The 16,912-nt window shown below is 21.4% G+C and overlaps 4 protein-coding genes across 4 annotated transcripts; 2 read left to right on the top strand and 2 right to left on the bottom strand. All coding sequences in view use genetic code 6, as the record gives it.

Moving 5' to 3' along the window:
- On the top strand, positions 1 to 1,398 carry TTHERM_000439199 (MFS transporter; the record flags this gene model as incomplete). Its single annotated transcript, XM_012798044.1, has 1 exon — positions 1 to 1,398. The coding sequence occupies one exon, from the start codon at positions 1 to 3 to the stop codon at positions 1,396 to 1,398; it is 1,398 nt and encodes a 465-aa protein (XP_012653498.1).
- A 2,686-nt stretch (positions 1,399 to 4,084) lies between these two features.
- TTHERM_00439220 (MFS transporter) lies at positions 4,085 to 9,953 on the top strand (the record flags this gene model as incomplete). Its single annotated transcript, XM_001017819.2, has 9 exons — positions 4,085 to 4,580; positions 4,700 to 5,606; positions 5,703 to 6,292; positions 6,518 to 7,716; positions 7,769 to 7,977; positions 8,035 to 8,908; positions 8,961 to 9,608; positions 9,741 to 9,791; positions 9,849 to 9,953. The coding sequence occupies 9 exons, from the start codon at positions 4,085 to 4,087 to the stop codon at positions 9,951 to 9,953; spliced, it is 5,079 nt and encodes a 1,692-aa protein (XP_001017819.2).
- Positions 9,954 to 10,294: 341 nt separating this feature from the next.
- TTHERM_000439219 (transmembrane protein, putative) lies at positions 10,295 to 11,597 on the bottom strand (the record flags this gene model as incomplete). Its single annotated transcript, XM_012798043.1, has 4 exons — positions 10,295 to 10,391; positions 10,608 to 10,697; positions 10,957 to 11,046; positions 11,299 to 11,597. The coding sequence occupies 4 exons, from the start codon at positions 11,595 to 11,597 to the stop codon at positions 10,295 to 10,297; spliced, it is 576 nt and encodes a 191-aa protein (XP_012653497.1).
- Positions 11,598 to 11,613: 16 nt separating this feature from the next.
- Positions 11,614 to 16,582, bottom strand: TTHERM_000439218 (cyclic nucleotide-binding domain protein; the record flags this gene model as incomplete). The annotated part of the gene is made up of 15 exons (XM_012798042.1): positions 11,614 to 11,725; positions 12,050 to 12,139; positions 12,352 to 12,441; positions 12,790 to 12,879; positions 13,132 to 13,221; positions 13,514 to 13,603; positions 13,861 to 13,950; positions 14,218 to 14,307; positions 14,788 to 14,877; positions 15,122 to 15,211; positions 15,453 to 15,542; positions 15,803 to 15,892; positions 16,106 to 16,195; positions 16,439 to 16,488; positions 16,541 to 16,582. 15 exons carry the CDS (start codon positions 16,580 to 16,582, stop codon positions 11,614 to 11,616), a joined length of 1,284 nt encoding a protein of 427 aa, XP_012653496.1.
- Positions 16,583 to 16,912: the final 330 nt, after the last annotated feature.

The raw sequence follows: 16,912 nt of genomic DNA, 5'->3' as shown, positions 1-16,912 counted from the left end.
ATGGTAAAATAAAATTAATAAAATACAATTAATTTAAATGATTAAAATGATTAGTAGTTTTAAGAATATGATTCAAGATGGGCAACATTTGCAGGCTACATAATCATAACACTTACTTATAATTCTGTTTTACTGGCTTTTAATCCAATAAATTCTTAAATATCAAAAATCTACGATATAAATCCTGTAATTGTATCTATGAATACTCTGGCATCCAATATTACTTTCTTACCTATGTCTTTTGTTGCAAGTTTTCTGATGTAAAAGTTAGGTTTGCGCTTCACAATTTGGATTTCTTGCACTATTATGATAGTTGCTGTATGGATAAGATTACTCATAAATAATAACTATTACACTGTTCTTGGTGCTCAAATACTCTTAGGTATCGGTCTTCCCCTTAATCAAAATATGATGAACAGTCTCCCCGCTATATGGTTTAAACCCTAAAATAGAAGAAAAATATTTTTGTTTTGCATGCTAGGTTTGCTTATCGGCTAGATCCTGTCTAGTATTCTCCCAGGTTTAATGTTTAATGGATATGATGATGAAAAAGATTCTCTTACTAATTATAGTGAAGGGAAAGACAAAGCATATTAAGTAATGTGCATTGAAGCCTATATAGCAACACCTCTTGCAATTATTGGATGCCTTCTCTTTTAAGAAAAACCTCCTACTCCCCCAAGTATTGAAGCTGCAAAAGAAAAGTTACCTTTTGGTCCATAAATCAAAGAAATTCTTACAAACAAAAACTACTTATTGCTCTTTGTTTCTTTTGGTTTATTTTCAGGTTGCTCTGGAGGAGCTAGTGTAGTTTTATCTTACATATTAAATCCTTTTGGGTATGGATCAGAAGTTACAACTTATTGTAATAATACTATAACAATAGCAGGTATTATAGGTTTAAGGAGAGGAATGAAATACTTTAAATAAAATCCAGATTATAAAAAGCATTTAATTATTAGCTTAGCAGTAACAACGATTGGATATGGAATAGCAATACCTATTCTTCCAATCGGTAATAAAAATCTTCTACTTTTACCATATGCAGTAATTGGTATATTAACAATTCATGCAAGCCCACTTTTCCTAATGCTATCTTCAGAAATGACATATCCAGTGGATCCAAGTATATCTGGAGGATTACTTGCTGGGAGTGGTTAATTAATGAGTTTTGTTTCTGGAGAAACATATTCTGCAATACTGATAAATGAGACAAAAACAAATGCTATTTTAGTATACATTATTTAAGTTATTTGCCTTGGAGTAGCACTTCTCCTTCTATTCCTAATAAAAATTGAATTAAATAGAACTGAAGCTGAAAAGTAAGCTTAATAATAATAAGAAATATAAAGTAATTAATAAGATACAAAACCTTTACAAGTATAAAGAAAAAGCTGATTAAGTATTCAAGCATGTGTGAGTTAATCGATGCATAAACAGCCTTAAAAATGGTTAATAAATCAACATAATTATAAAAATATTCTTAAGAGACTTAATAAAAAAGAAAGACCCTAGTATTTTATCTGTTAGTTCATTAAAAATATATAATTTACTTTTTAATTGAACTTAAAATATCTTTTATTTATGAAAATTTAATTTTAATTTTGAGTTTATCATAAGTTATTAAACTCTTTTTTTAAAATAATTTTATTTTAAATTGTGTTACTAAAATCTTATAATTTAAGCCAGATATATAAATAAATCTATTACTAGATAATTAAATGAATTCAAATTCAAAGAATAAAAATTTTACTTTGTAAATATTTTAAAGGTGGTGAAATTTATTTTTTATGTGATAAATTCCATTTGCGAAAAGAGCAAGAGAAAGATATACCACGTATTTTTTTTTTTTGAGTCATTTATCTATAATGTGAAAAAGATTTACTTTTAACATTTATTCTGGAAATAGAGCTTCCTTCTTTCTATGTAATTAAATTGTTTCAGGTATTATTTAGATAGCTAATTTTACAAGTAGGTTTAATTTAGCTATTTTTGAGATAGAATTTTCTGATTAATCAAATTATAATTTTCATCATTTTAAAATTTATGTAGCTTGAAAAATTTTATTATGCTCAATTAAAATAATTTTCTATGATAATTCAATAAAGATATTAGATTTGACATTATAAGGTATCTAAATATATCCAAATGATGATCTTTCTACAAAGTAATTTGATTAAATATTTATGACCAAAAAATAATGCAAAATTGAAATTGTGGTTGAAGATTATATTAATTAAGAAAAAAATTATATAAGTTCTTCTTTTATACCTGTTTTGCAAAATATAGGTATTTAAATACAATAAATGAAATAATTTTCTTATTTAAGTAATAGATAAAAAATACTATTTATCAAAAATATATCCTTATATTTTGAAGTTAATTTTCGTAACAATCTTATTAATCTTTTTTCAGAATTGCTTCACTTTCAAATGAAATTTTAATCAATTTAAAAAATTTAGAATTATTGGTAATATTTTAACTGTAAGATTTGATATTTAAATAACTGTTATTTTAAAAACTAAATTTCTAAATTGATAATATTTTAATGAAATAATTTACTGTTTATATAATTAATGTGAAAAATACAAAAAATATTTATTTTACTTATTTTATTTAAGCCATTTTTCTGCTTTAAGGGAAAAAAAAATAATTTTTTACCAAATCTTTTTGTAAATCACAAAAATCTTATTAAAAAAGAGGATATTATTTACAAGTTACTAATATCTCTGTTAAATTAGTCAAGTTTTTAACTAATTGTAAGTAATTTTTTTTAATTAAATAATGATAATACAATAGTCACTTAAGAAATTTATTGTAAATAAGATAGGTTTTTTCGATTATTGATTTTATGGTTTTTTATTCTTAGCTTCAAAAATAATTAGAATTCTTAATTAATAAATAATAAAAAGATAATCAAATCAAAAATTTTGAGATTACAATAAAATCTATCAAAACACTTCCAATCAATTAATTGCATTTTTTCAATATTAAAATTAATACTTTTGAATACTCGTGGATAAAAAACAGATAAGATAGGTCGATGATAATAATATAAGTTAAAAAATATTTAATGGAAAAAAGTGACCTAAAGTTTTTTTTTACTAATTTACTTGAATAAAAAAGAGCAATTTAAATCATTTTCAAAGCAAAAATTATTAAGATTTTTATTATTTTTGAAAATGTTTTTAACTTGATTATATTTTAATAAAATGCAAACGTATTTTAAAAAATAAAAAGTAATTAGAATTATAAATATATTTTTTAATTATTTTGATAAGAAATATTCTTTCGAACTTACATTAACATATTTTAAAAATTGCAAATATCTATTTTTTACATAAATTAAAAGCCACATTTTTTTCTAAATATATTAAATGTATCTGAATAAAATTCAAAAATACTCTTTAAAAAAAAATTTAATCATTTTGAAATTACATAAAGCTAAGTACAAAGCTGTAAAAATTGAATCTATTAATAGAAAATATGTCTAATTAATTTCTATTAAAGGATAAAGAATTTACAATTTATATACAATATAATAAATTTAAAAAATCTTTATTATTTTTAGCTAATAGAAGTACTTGTGAATATATTTTGAAAATTCCTAATACTATGTTCAACTTCTTTATTAAATTGATTTAGTATTTCAAACATAAATATTCAGGCTTGCTGGTTTCCGATTTTAAGAACTGTAAGGTCTTATTTAGTACTAAGTTAAATTTTATTTTTCTGCTGAATGGATATTTTGTATTTTTGACTCAATTATTTGAAAGAAATTCAATTTTATAAATCAACTTAGAAAATAAATGCCACAAAATGCAAATATTAAAAAACAAAACTTATAACCAAATCAAATATAAATGCATTCAAAAATAGATATTTGCTTATTAAGTATTTATTATTGATTTCCAAAACAAACTATAGAGAATGAGTATGTATGTATGGTGAACAAAAATAAACATTTACTTATATTTTCTTCCATAAATTAATAATAAATAAGTATCAAAAATTTAATTAAAGCATATTTTTAAGAACAATAAAAAAGCAAAAACTTACTTTTCTCTTTTTACAAAATTTCAACATGAAAAGTCTTATAATAAATATTTCCTTAATATTCTTTTAAATTGCTTTTCTATATGCAAGAGAAATCATTTTTAATCCTTAACCAATATCTAGTTTTTCAGTAAGCAGTATAGATAAGTTTACTGCATTTTATTAAGAAGTTACAGAGGACAATAAATGGGCTTTTCTCTCTAGAATATAAGGAGGTATTTGTGTGATATCCTTAGAAGATATACAGCAACCTACTTTAGTCACAATAATAAAAACTAAAGGAGCATATGATATGAAAATAAGATAAAACTATTTGTTTGTATCTGATTTAGAAGAGGGGTTGATAATCTTTGATATAAAAGACCCTTCTAACCCTTAAAAAATATATACCTTGCCTACTCCTATGCAATCTTATTCCCTTACTGTAACAAAAGATATGAAAACGCTATTTTTGATTGGGAACGGTATAGTTTATTGTTACAACATTTAAGACATAAAAAATCCAGTTTTACTTTCAAAGGCAGGTTACTAACATTCTTTTCTTTTAAAAAAATTAAATTAATAAAACATTTATTTATATTTAATGTAATTAACTTCAAAAAATTTATTATTTTTATTATTATTATTATTATTAAATAAATAGGTGTCAGCACTCCTATTACTAATAAAATCAAATTAGATGAAACTGAGTCTCTGTTAGCAGTTTCCAATCATGTTGCTGGACTCTAAATAATTGATGTGAGAAATAAAAATAATATTAAACTTAGAGCTTCTTAAATAACAGCTTCAAAAGTTTTTGATAGTCTTTTTATGCCTGGTAATTCTGTTGTATATGCTGTCGATAGCTATTTTGGACTTTACGCTTCACCTATATAAGGTATATTAGATATTCCTATGGAAAAAGATGATTTGTTTCCATTAAATCTTTAGATTATTTATTAGTCACCACTATTTATTATGAGTATTGATATGACTAAAATCGGAGATTACTTCATACTTGGATTCAGAAGCGTTGGTCTCAAGCTCTTCAAGATTGTTGATCAACAATATTTTTCACCATAATATATATAAGACATAGATGGGGGCTAGATGTGCTATAAATTAATATTATCTTCTAATGAGAAATATCTCTTTGCATCAAATGGTCTTTCTCTTGTTATATATTAGTCAGATTAGCCTCAAATTAATAAGGATTTTCCTAATTTATTTAATAATTTTCAGTCAAATGTTGTAGGTGGGTTCAAAGATCCATGGCCATGGGAAATATTTTGCTTTAATGATAACAAACATGTAATTATTGCAGGTGGAACAGATTCAACTTTTATTTTTTCTATTGATAATCCATATCAGCCTGAACTCATTACAAAAATTCCTTCTATTGAAGGAGCAGCCTACGATGGATTAACTCTATTATATGATTAATAGCCTTAAAGCATCCTATATTTAGGACTAAGCTAATTAGGATTTTATGTATACGATATCAGTGACCTGAAAAATCCTATTTAAAAAAAGCACATCATTCCAAGCAGCGTAATTAATGATTCTGATGGGTAATTTTTAAATCTATCTTTTAAACTTTGTTAAAATCATTTTAAATTTAAGTGAACAAAATAATGAATTAATTTTTTATTTTTATTTATATAAAGAGTCCTTGTGAATAGAGATAATAGCATATTGATAATCGGAAATGGGAGTATTGGTATATCTGTTTATAATATAAAAGATGATAAATTCAATCCCAAATTAGCAGGAGAATTTATTAACACAGATTAATATAAATGTACTTTTGAGAAATGTGCTGTTAGTAAGCAAAGTGATTATATATTTTGTGCATGCAGGGAGCAGGGAGTTGTTATATTTAGTTACTAAGACCAAAAAGTTACTCCTGTATCAATAATATAAAGAGTAGGTACAGAATATCCTATTCTTTCAGCAGATGAAACTCATCTATTCACTTCAGCAGGTTTTTAAGGTTTAGTAATTGCTGATATTTAGGACAAATTTAATCCTAAAATAGTAAGTACTTTGACTGTTGATGGGCAAGCCTAGACCATACATTTTTTACCCTAATTTGATTAAAAATATATCTTAGTTTCCTAGATGGAAAAAGGTTAATTAACTGTAATAAATATTGAAGATTACAGTAATCCATATATATTTTCTAAAGTCAGTAATCCTCATGAAAGCTCATCAAGCTTTTGTATTACTCCTGATAACAACAGTCTTTATTTTATTGGTATGTTAATTAAATTTTTTACTTAAAAATTTAACAAAAATACTTTAATCCTTGCCTTAAAAACTTAAATAAGATTTAATTCAATTTATATTTTTCTAGAAAATACAAAAATAATTTTTATTATTAATGTTTGTTTGAAATTTATTTTAAAACTTTTTGTTAATACTTTAAAAATTAATCACTCTCTTTTTAATGAATACAAAACAAACAATAAAAATTAAATAGGTGACATGGGACTGCGATATATTCCAATTCAAACTAGCTTAAAAATCCATACTCAAATTAGTGTGTTAACTGTAAATTCTAGTGGAAAATCCTTTTACTAATTGGTAACTAATGGATAAAAGCTCAAAGTTGGTTAAAATGTTTAAATGGTTTTTGTTCCTTTAGAAGTAAACAGAGACATTAAATTTTCTTAAGTGTTTTATTATAGAAATTATGAAAATAAAAATTTGCCAACATGGATGAATTTTTTAAGTAATTAAAAAACAATCGAAATTACGGTTGACAAGGAAGGTGCCTTAAATACATTTTCTACTGAAAAAAATGGTGAAAATGTTTTAATTTTAGAAGTTTTTTAGGAAGTTTTATTTTCTGATTTTATCAATGAAATAATTAATTAAAAAATGGCCAACGCAATAATATCTACTCTTAGAGTAAAAGGAGTGATTTCCACCTATAATTTCCTAGACACCAACTTTGATCCAAATTAGTTTGATTACTTAGATTTTTACAACTCAGATATAGTAAAAGATCCAAATACAGATAATAAAATTTAGGCCTATGTAAAATAAATTCTTACATTCTCAAAAGTGAGTTACCCCATAAGATTTTTCATAGAAAGCTCTCTTAAATTCAATTATAAAACTTTTAAGTAGGAAAATATTGATTTATTCTCAACTCCTTCATACTAAATAATTGTTTACTTTAGCATCAATTAGAAAGCTAAATTTATTAGAAAAACATTTGAAGGAGTTCTTGCTTCCTTTTCAGATGACTTAAGCAGTCTTAAAATTGAAGGTCCCTCTATTAAAGTTAATTAAATTGTTTCTAGTTAAATTCAAATAGCTAACTTGACAACCAACTTTGATGAAATTATTTTTCAAGGAAGTGTATCTGATTCATCTAATTATGATATAAACTTTGAAGAAAGCTTTTCAGTTTTTTAGGATTTTATTTACCTTAACAATCCTGTAACTCTCAATTAAAGTTCTTTATTATAACAATAATTTAATAAAGCATACTCTAATGGTGAAGCTAGTGTAGAATCTAAATTTTAGTTTACTTTTGACATAAATACTTTCAATGATTTAGACAAATAGCAACTCACTTACAAAGCTTATATTGTAACTGATTCAAATTCACTACCATAGGAAATTGTTTAAGTTTCTAATTTATGGATAGAATTTAACCCACAGACGCTTGTATTTATTAAATTTTTATTTACAAATGTTTAATTTTTTTTTAATTTAAAAGACATTCACTGGATTCAAATCTATCAGTTCGTTTTTAAGTACAGAAAGAATAAAGGTGGTTGCAAGCGATGGTTTTACTGAAGTTTCTGACTAATTTACCATTTATTTTAATTAATTGACTTTTACGTATACAATGCAATTAATATTTTAAATCGTTGGACCAATTTTTGGGATTCTAGGCATTTGGAAATACAGATCAAATATTTATTAGTAAATTAAATTTAATTTATTGGTTAAAATCAATTTTATATTTTTATTTATAAAAAGGCTTTTTATGTAGTCTTACTACTTATATTCAAGCGATATAGTTATTGTAGGTGAATTGTATAAGAAGCAAATAGTTCTTTTTGATGATGTGTAAAATCATGCAAGGCAGCTATGGAAAAATTTGAATAAATAAAATAAAAATTTATAAAGTGAAATAATTTTCTAATATACCTAATAAAATTCAATAAATATTCAAACAATAATGTAATAAATGCATTAAATTTTTGATCAAAATCATAAAATTTATTCTACATTGGACCCAAGAGAGTTCGATTTTGATGATAGCAGACTCTCCAGAACAATAAGAGGATATGTACTTAAAATACTTTTAGATAAAGACAAGTTTACCACATAATTATTAAAATTCTTGAAAAAAGAAGGATCAAAAAAATACTCTAAGAATGATTGGTATAAAAATTATATCCACATTATTCCTTCGTATGAAGCGAATTAGTTCAGAATTATTAATAAAAATGGAGAAAATACACCTTTATAATCAATTCTAAGGTACAAAAGTGAAATTAATAAACTCAGTTTAAATGATAATATATAAACACTGAATAACCCTTAATATGAAGAAAAAGAAGCAAAAAATAATATTTACAAATTAAGAAATAATGAGTTAGATGAAGATATCTAAGAATATAAAAACTTGAATCCTTTCCCATAGATTATTATAAAAATTGATTGTTTGAATGAGGATATAAAAAAGTAGAATCTAAAATAGTATGACAATTATTTGTTATAAGAATTTATTATTTCAGAAGCATTAGGAATTAAAAATAATTTTTTTTAGATTTCTCCTAATAAAGGTGAATCGATAATTGTCTATCCTCACCAAATTAATAACATAACAGCATATAAAAAATACAATGTAATTTTATTTATCATTTTGACAAAAAGTTAAATTTTATTTTTAATCTTAGGGCTGTTGCTTAACTCTCAAAAAAATGTTAAAAGATGATTATAGAAAAATAGAATTAACCATAAACAATCCTCTTCCTAAATGGCTTAACTGTGAAATCATTGATGGAATAATTCATATTTGGGGAATTCCTAAAGCAAAAGATGAGCCTGAAATTCAAATAAGGATAATAAATGAATTTTTATTACCCGTTTATAGCTTTAATATTTTAATTAAAGATAAAGAAGGAGGAGACCTTAGAGATAAAAAATATGTTAAAGATAAAGATCTGCAAAAAAGAAGATAAAAAAGTGAAACATAATAAAAAGAAAAACATATTTCTTGTACTAATGGTTCTGTGAATTAAGGCTAGGACATTTCACCTTAAAATTAAAATAAAGACAATAAAATTTAATTCACTAAAAGTATTTTTTAAAATATTTTAAAGTCGAATTTTAGCACCAAACATTTAAATCAAAAAGATATTGAAAAGTAAATTTCTGTTGATTTTTAATTTAATGATATTTACAATAACCAAGACAAGTAAGAAAATAAAAATGCATGTGATATCTAAATAAATCCATCTAATCACTCAATTTTATCAATTATTCCAGACGAAAATATGTTAAGCAATGATTTTACTGTCTAATCTCCTAAAACCTTGATTAATGTAAATTAATTTAAACATGAATAAACTAATTTTTATTTAGATTTTCTTTAAAAGTACTTTATTTTTTTTCTATACAGCATATGTATTATTTACAAAATATAAAACACTAACAATTTTATTTGAATTAATTAGCAAAATTTGGAATCTAAAGAATAATTATATACACAAAATAAAATAAGAATTGTAAGTATTTAAAAATAATAATAAATTTTCTAATTTTATAAATAAATAAAAAAAAAGAATCAACTATATTCAATAGAAGATCATATTTAGATTCTTTCTTAGAAGAAAATGTCTCAAAATAACTAAAGCAAAATCTCAAGACAGTAAAATTCTAATGAATGATTTTATGATAAAAAATTAATTAGCTAAGAAAAAATTTATGAATTACATAGAGTCAATTAATATTTTATTATAAAAATCTTTAATAAAATAAAAATAAAAATTTTAATAATTTATTATAACTGTAAATGTTCATATATTAGTACATTATCACTTCATTATATAAAGGTTGATTTTTACTTTTTCTTTAACTTATCAAAAATTTTATATTGTAAATATAATCATAAATTTATTACTATTTTAAGGTAAATTATACTAATACAAAATATTATAATATAAAACATATTAAATTTTATTATTCAAATATTTTTATATTTATTCATCCTTTTTTTAAAATTAATTTATCACCATTTGAAATTTATTTTAATTGCAACTAATCTTTTTAATTTAAGATACTTACTTACTACTTACAACTCTTCTGATTTATTGATTTTGTTTGAACTTTTAATATAAATTAGCATAAATTATTAATCAAAATGAATGAGAATAAAAATTTTAAATTAAAAATTATATTTTAAATCAAAATATAAAAAACAATATCACCAAAGAAAAATAAATCGAATAAAAAAAGCTAATAAATAAATTTATTAAAATTGTTTTATTATTTTAAATTCATTATTATATTAAAAATATTCCAAAGCTAAAAAACTATTTTACTAGAGATTAATTGCCAAATTTGAGAGATTAGTGCACTATTATAAAGCAGAACCTAAGCGTAATGTACTTATTGTGCAAATTTTATTGGATCTTTTTAAATATTTTGTTAGAAGGAATAAATAAAAGATAATAAGAAATGAATTTAAAATAATCAAAGCAAAAGCTAAAAATGAAAATAAAACGATTTAAATTAAAAGAGAATCTAAAAAATAACAAAATTGGAATAAAAAAGATAATTAAATTAAATAAAAAGATAATAAAAAATTAATAAATTAAAAGAGTTTTATTGTTTTAGATTCATTTTTATATTAAAAATATAACAATTCATAAGCAAATAAATTGTTTTTACTTGAGATTAAGCGTCAAATTTTAAAGATTAGTGCACTTTCCTAAAGAAAAACCTAACTCATACAAACCTTCATCACCAATTTTATTGGCACTTTTTAAATATCGAAGAAAAAATGTTTAATAAATGCTGTAGAAGGAAAAAATATGAAATAATAACAAATAAATAAAATGAAAAAAAGAGCTAAATTAACAAAAAGGAAAAAACAAAAGCTGAAAAAAAAAAGAAAAATAAATCCAATAAAAGGCTAATAAATAAATAAATAAATTAAAAGAGTTTAATTGTTTTAAACTCATTTTTATTTTATAAAATATCACAATCCAAAAACAAATAAAATGTTTATACAAAAAATCAAGTGTCAAATTTGAGAGATTAGTGCACTATTCTAAAGCAAAACCAAACCTTTGTATACCTAGATCACCAATTTTATTGGACCTTTTTAAATATTAGAGAAAAATAAATAAATAATTAGTTAGTTAGTTAGTTAATTAGAAGGAAAAATTGAATATGAAATAGTAAGAAATGAATTAAATAATAATTAAATCAAAAGTTAAAAATAAAAAAATTAATTAAAATAACAAAAAAATAAAAATGAATAAAAGGCTAATAAATAAATTAAAAGAATTTAATAGTTTTAAGCTCATTTAAAAAATATCACAATCAAAGATAAATAAAATGTTTATACTAGAGATCAAGTGTCAAATTTGAGAGATTAGTGCAGTTTTCTAAAGCAGAACCTAATGATATACCATCATTGCTAATTTAATTTTCTCTTTTTAAATATTGAAGAAAACATATTCAATTAATTAAGTTAGTTGGATGGATGGATGGATGGATGGATGGATGGATGGATGGATGGATGGGAAATGAAGAAAAAATATAATTGGAAATTAACTAATAAATAATTAATGCAAAAGTTGGAAATTAAAAAATAAGTTAAATTAATAAAAAAAGAAAAAAATAATACAAGAAGAATAAAAAAGAAAAATGAATCAAATAAAAAGCTTATAAATAAATTGATTAAAAGAGTTTTATTGTTTTAAATTCATTTTATTTTTTTATAAAAATAGCTATTTAATACAAATAAACTTTTTACCTAAGATATAATTTTAAATTTGAGAGATTAGTACATTTTCCAAAAACAGCACCTAAGACTGAGGCATCAATTTTACCAATTTAATTTCCACTTTTTAAATATTGAAGCAAAATTAAATAATTAGTTATTTAGTAAGAAGGAAAAAATATGAAATTATATAAAAACAATTTATTAATAATGAAAGCATAAGTTGAAAATGAAAAAAGGGTTAAATTAACAAATAATAAAAAAAAAGTTTTATTGTTTAATTTCATTTTTATATTAAAAAATATCACAATCCAAATAAATAAATTGTTTTTTACCTAAGATCAAGTATCAAATTAGAGAGATTAGTGCACTTTCCTAAAGACGAATATAAGCCTGAAGCACCAATTACACTAATTTTATTCTACCTTTTTAAATATTGAAGAAAAAATAAATAATTTATAGCTAGTTAGATGAAAAAAATGAAGAAAATATATGAAAAATAAGAAATTAATTAATAATAATAAAATGAGTTAAACTAACAATAAAAGATTAAAATCACAAGAAGAAAAGAAAAAAATAATTAAAATAAATTAATATTTAAAATTCATTTTTATATTAATAACTCTAGGTGGAAATTAAAGTATTTTTTTTTTCGATTCTAAATTTTAGTTTTATTAAAATTCTATTCGATTTAAAAATATTTTAAATATATCCAATTTTATTCCCTCCTTTATTTTAACTATCATAATTAAAAACGAATAAGCGGATTTTACCCAAGATCAAGTTTTAAATTTGAGAGATTAGTGCTCTTTTCTAAACCAGAGCATAAGCCTAATGTACCTTCATCACCTATTAAATTTCTACTTTTTAAATATTGAATACAAAATATATAATTAATTAGTTAGTTAAAAGGAAAAAATTGAAGAATAATTTAATCAAAAGTTGAAAATGAAAAATGAGTTAAACTAACAAATAAATAAATAGTAAGAGATAAATAAAAAACAAAAATTATTCATATAAAAAACTAATAAATAAATTGATTAAATGTGTTTTATTGTTTTAAACTCATATTTATATTAAAATATATCACAAACCAAAATAAATAAACTGTTTACTAGAGATCAAGTGTCAAATTTGTGAGATTAGTGCACTTTACTAAAGCAGAACCTAAATTTGATGCACCGATTGCACCAATTTTATTTGACCTTTTAATTTTGAAGAAAAAGTAAATAAAAAATTCATTAGTTAGTTAGAAGGAAAAAATGGTGGAATAATATGAAATAATAAATTTAATCCATAATAAAAGCAAAACTAAAAATGAAAAAATAAATTAAATTAAATAAGAAAGAAATAAAATAGCACAAGCAGAATAAAATAGAGAAATAAAATAAATAAAAAGCTGTTAAAAGAAATTAATTTATTTAAAAAATTTAATTATTTTTAAATTCATTTTTATATAAAAAAATATCACAATTCAAAAGAAATACGCTATTTTACCAAAGATTAAGCATAAAATTTTAGAGATTAATGCACTTTTCTAAAGCATAACCTAAGCCTGGTACAACTTATTCATTAATTTCATTTTCACTTTTTAAATATTGAAGAAAAAGTAAATAATTAATTTGCAGTTAGAAGGAAAAATGTAGAAAAGTATAAAATAATAATAAGAAATTAATTTATCAATAATTAAAGCAAAAGTTGGAAATGAAAAAATGTTTTAAGGTTTTAAGTAAACAAAGAAATAAAGAAGAAAAAAAAAGCTAAACAAAAAAAATCAAATATTAAAGCTAATAAATAAAAAAAAGAATTTTATCGTTTATCGAAAACAAACAAACTATTTTTACTAGAGATCAAGTTTTAAATGTTAGAGATTAGTGCAATTTCCTAAAGAATAACCTAAATCTAATGCACCAATTATACCAATTTAATTTCCACTTTTCAAATGTTAAATAAAAAGTGTATGATTAATTAGTCTGTTAGTTAGAAGTAAAAAAATACGAAATAATACGAAATTAGTCTATTAATAATAAAAGTCGAAAATAAAAAATGAATTAAATTAATTAACAAAGAAGAAATAACACAAGCAGAATAAAAAAATTATTTAAATAAAAGCTAATAAATAAATTAAAAGAGCTTTATTGTTTTAAATTCACTATAATTTTTAAAAATATCAAAATCCAAAACAAATAAACTATTTTTACCAAAGATCAAGTTCCAACTTTGAGATATTAGTGCACTTTGCTAAAGCTAAGCCTAAGCTTGATGCACCTAATTAACCAATTTTATTTCTACTATTTAAATATTAAAGAAAAATATAAATAATTAATAAGTTAGTTAGAAGAAAAAAATGAAGAAAAAGTAAGAAATGAATCTATTGATTATAAAAGCAAATGTAGAAAATAAAAAAATGAATGTAAGTAATATCAAAGAATTTTAATATTTTGCAAAATTTGAAAATAAATAAATACCTTCCTATTAATTTAATCTCATAATTTTAATTTTTGATTAATCAAAAAAAAAAAAAGCCTTTTTTATTTTTTTGGTAAATAGAACAATTCAAGAATATTTTTTAATCAATTAAATATTTTTATATTTGTATTTATCATTTATTGAGCATTAAATAGCTGGGTTTGTAAAAAATGAGTGGGATTTTAGTATATAAATTTAAATTAAATTTTGTAATTACTTTCTACATTAAAATATTTTCTTATAAATAAAATCCAAAGGCATCCTCAATTTTATAAAATGAATAACAAATAAAATGCTTTTACTAAAGATCAAGTATCAAATTTGAGAGATGATTACACTTTTCTAAAGCAGAAATTAAGCCTGAAGCACCAGTTGCACCAATTTGATTGGATCTTTTTAAATATAGAAAAAAAAATAGGTAATTAATTAGTTATTTAGAAAGAAAAAAATGAAATAAAAAAAAATTAAGTTAGAAATAAAAAAATGAGTTCAATTAAAATAAAAAAAACAGAGATTAATAAAAGTGAAAAATAAAAGAAATAGAAATCGAATATACAAAAATTATAAGAATTTTATCATTTTAAATAACTTTTTTTTTTTAAATATCACAATCCAAAATAAATAAACTATTTTTACTTAAGATGAATTGCCAAATTTTAGAGATTAATGCACTTACCTAAAGATTAACCTAAACCTGATGCACCTTCGTCATCAATTTAGTTTCCACTTTTTTAATATTGAGAAGAAAAAAAATAATTAATTAGTTAGCTAATAAGAAAAAATAAAGAAAATATGAAATAATAAGAAATGAATGAATTAATAATAATCAAAGCAAAAATCAGTTAAATTAACAAACAAAAGAAAAATTAACATAAACAAAATAAAAAGAAAAATAAAATAAAAAGCTAATAAATAAATTTTTTAAAATAAAAAATATCACAATCCTAAACAAATAAACTGTTTTTACTAAAGATTAAGTTTCAAATTTGAGAGATTAGTGCATTTTTCTAAAGCAGAACCTAAGCATTATACACCGATTGCACCAATTTAATTTCCACTTTGTAAATATGATGAAAAAATATATAGTCAATTAGTTAGTTAGAAGGAAAAAATATGAAATAATGAATTTGTTATAATAAATAAAATCAAAAGTTGAAATTAATAATGAGTTAAATTAAAAAACAGAGGAAAAAACAAGCAGAATTTAAAAGAAAAACAAATCAAATTATAAATTAGTTAAATTAAAAGAGTTTAAAAGTTAAAATTCATTTTTATTACAAAATATATCACAATCTAAAACAAATAAATTATTTTTACTAGAGAAGAAGTGTCAAATTTGAGAGATTAGTGCACTTTTCTAAAGCTTAACTTAAGCCCGAGGCATCTTCATCACCAATTTTATTACACCTTTTTAAATATTGGAAATATGAAATAAGTAGAAACGAATTAAATAATAATGAAAGAATAAGTTAAAAAAGAAAAAATGATTTAAATTTACAAAGAAACATAGGAAGAAAAAAAATAATCAAAATAAAAAGAAAGATAACTATATTAACAGAGCTTTATTGTTCATTTTTTTATTAATTAATATCACAATATAAAACAATAAACTGTTTTTACCCAAGATCAAGTGTCAAATTTGAGACATTTGTGCATTTTTCTAAAGCAAAACTTAAGCCTGATGCACCAATTGTACCAAATAATTTTCCACTTTTTAAATATTGAATAAAATGTATAATTAATTAGTTAGTTAGAAGAAGAAAAAAAAAAAATGAAATAACTAGAAATTGATATCAAAATAAAAGTTGATAGTGAAAAATAATTTAAAAAAATATTTGAATTAATAAAAATGAATAAATATGATATTCTATAAGAAATATAATATTGTAAGTAGCTTGAAAGTTAAATATAAAAAAAAGATTAATAATAATAATATTAATAACTTAAATATACCTTTGAGCAATATGGAGAACTTAATGAGATTAAAGTGAAGAATTCAAAAACTTTTTTATAAATAATAATATATTTTTATAATTTTCATAAAATAATAAATACTACTTTTTATAGATCTTGATAGTATTTTTTCTATAATATCATTGATTTATTTTTTCTAAAATATTGAACAAAAATTTATGGAATTTTATTTATTAAAAAAATAATTTACTTTTTTATTTCAAATCAAATAAAAAGAATAACATTTTAATTTAAAAAGTATACTTAAAAATGTAATAAAATTTAGAGATGGGTAGTAAATAATGTATTTAAAAAATTCAAGTAAGAACAGGGTACTTAGCTTTTTTTTGTAATTTATTGCTATATTAAATTTTTTTTTAATGTCCTTCGGTTGAGCTAATTTTAGAAAAATGAACTATGAACTTTAAAAATTTAATTAAAAAAAGAAAATGATAACCAAATACTGTTATATAT

Source organism: Tetrahymena thermophila (genome assembly GCF_000189635.1).
Source record: "Tetrahymena thermophila SB210 genomic scaffold scf_8254607, whole genome shotgun sequence".
Taxonomy (NCBI): domain Eukaryota; phylum Ciliophora; class Oligohymenophorea; order Hymenostomatida; family Tetrahymenidae; genus Tetrahymena; species Tetrahymena thermophila.
This window is presented reverse-complemented; position numbering and strand designations above follow the sequence as displayed.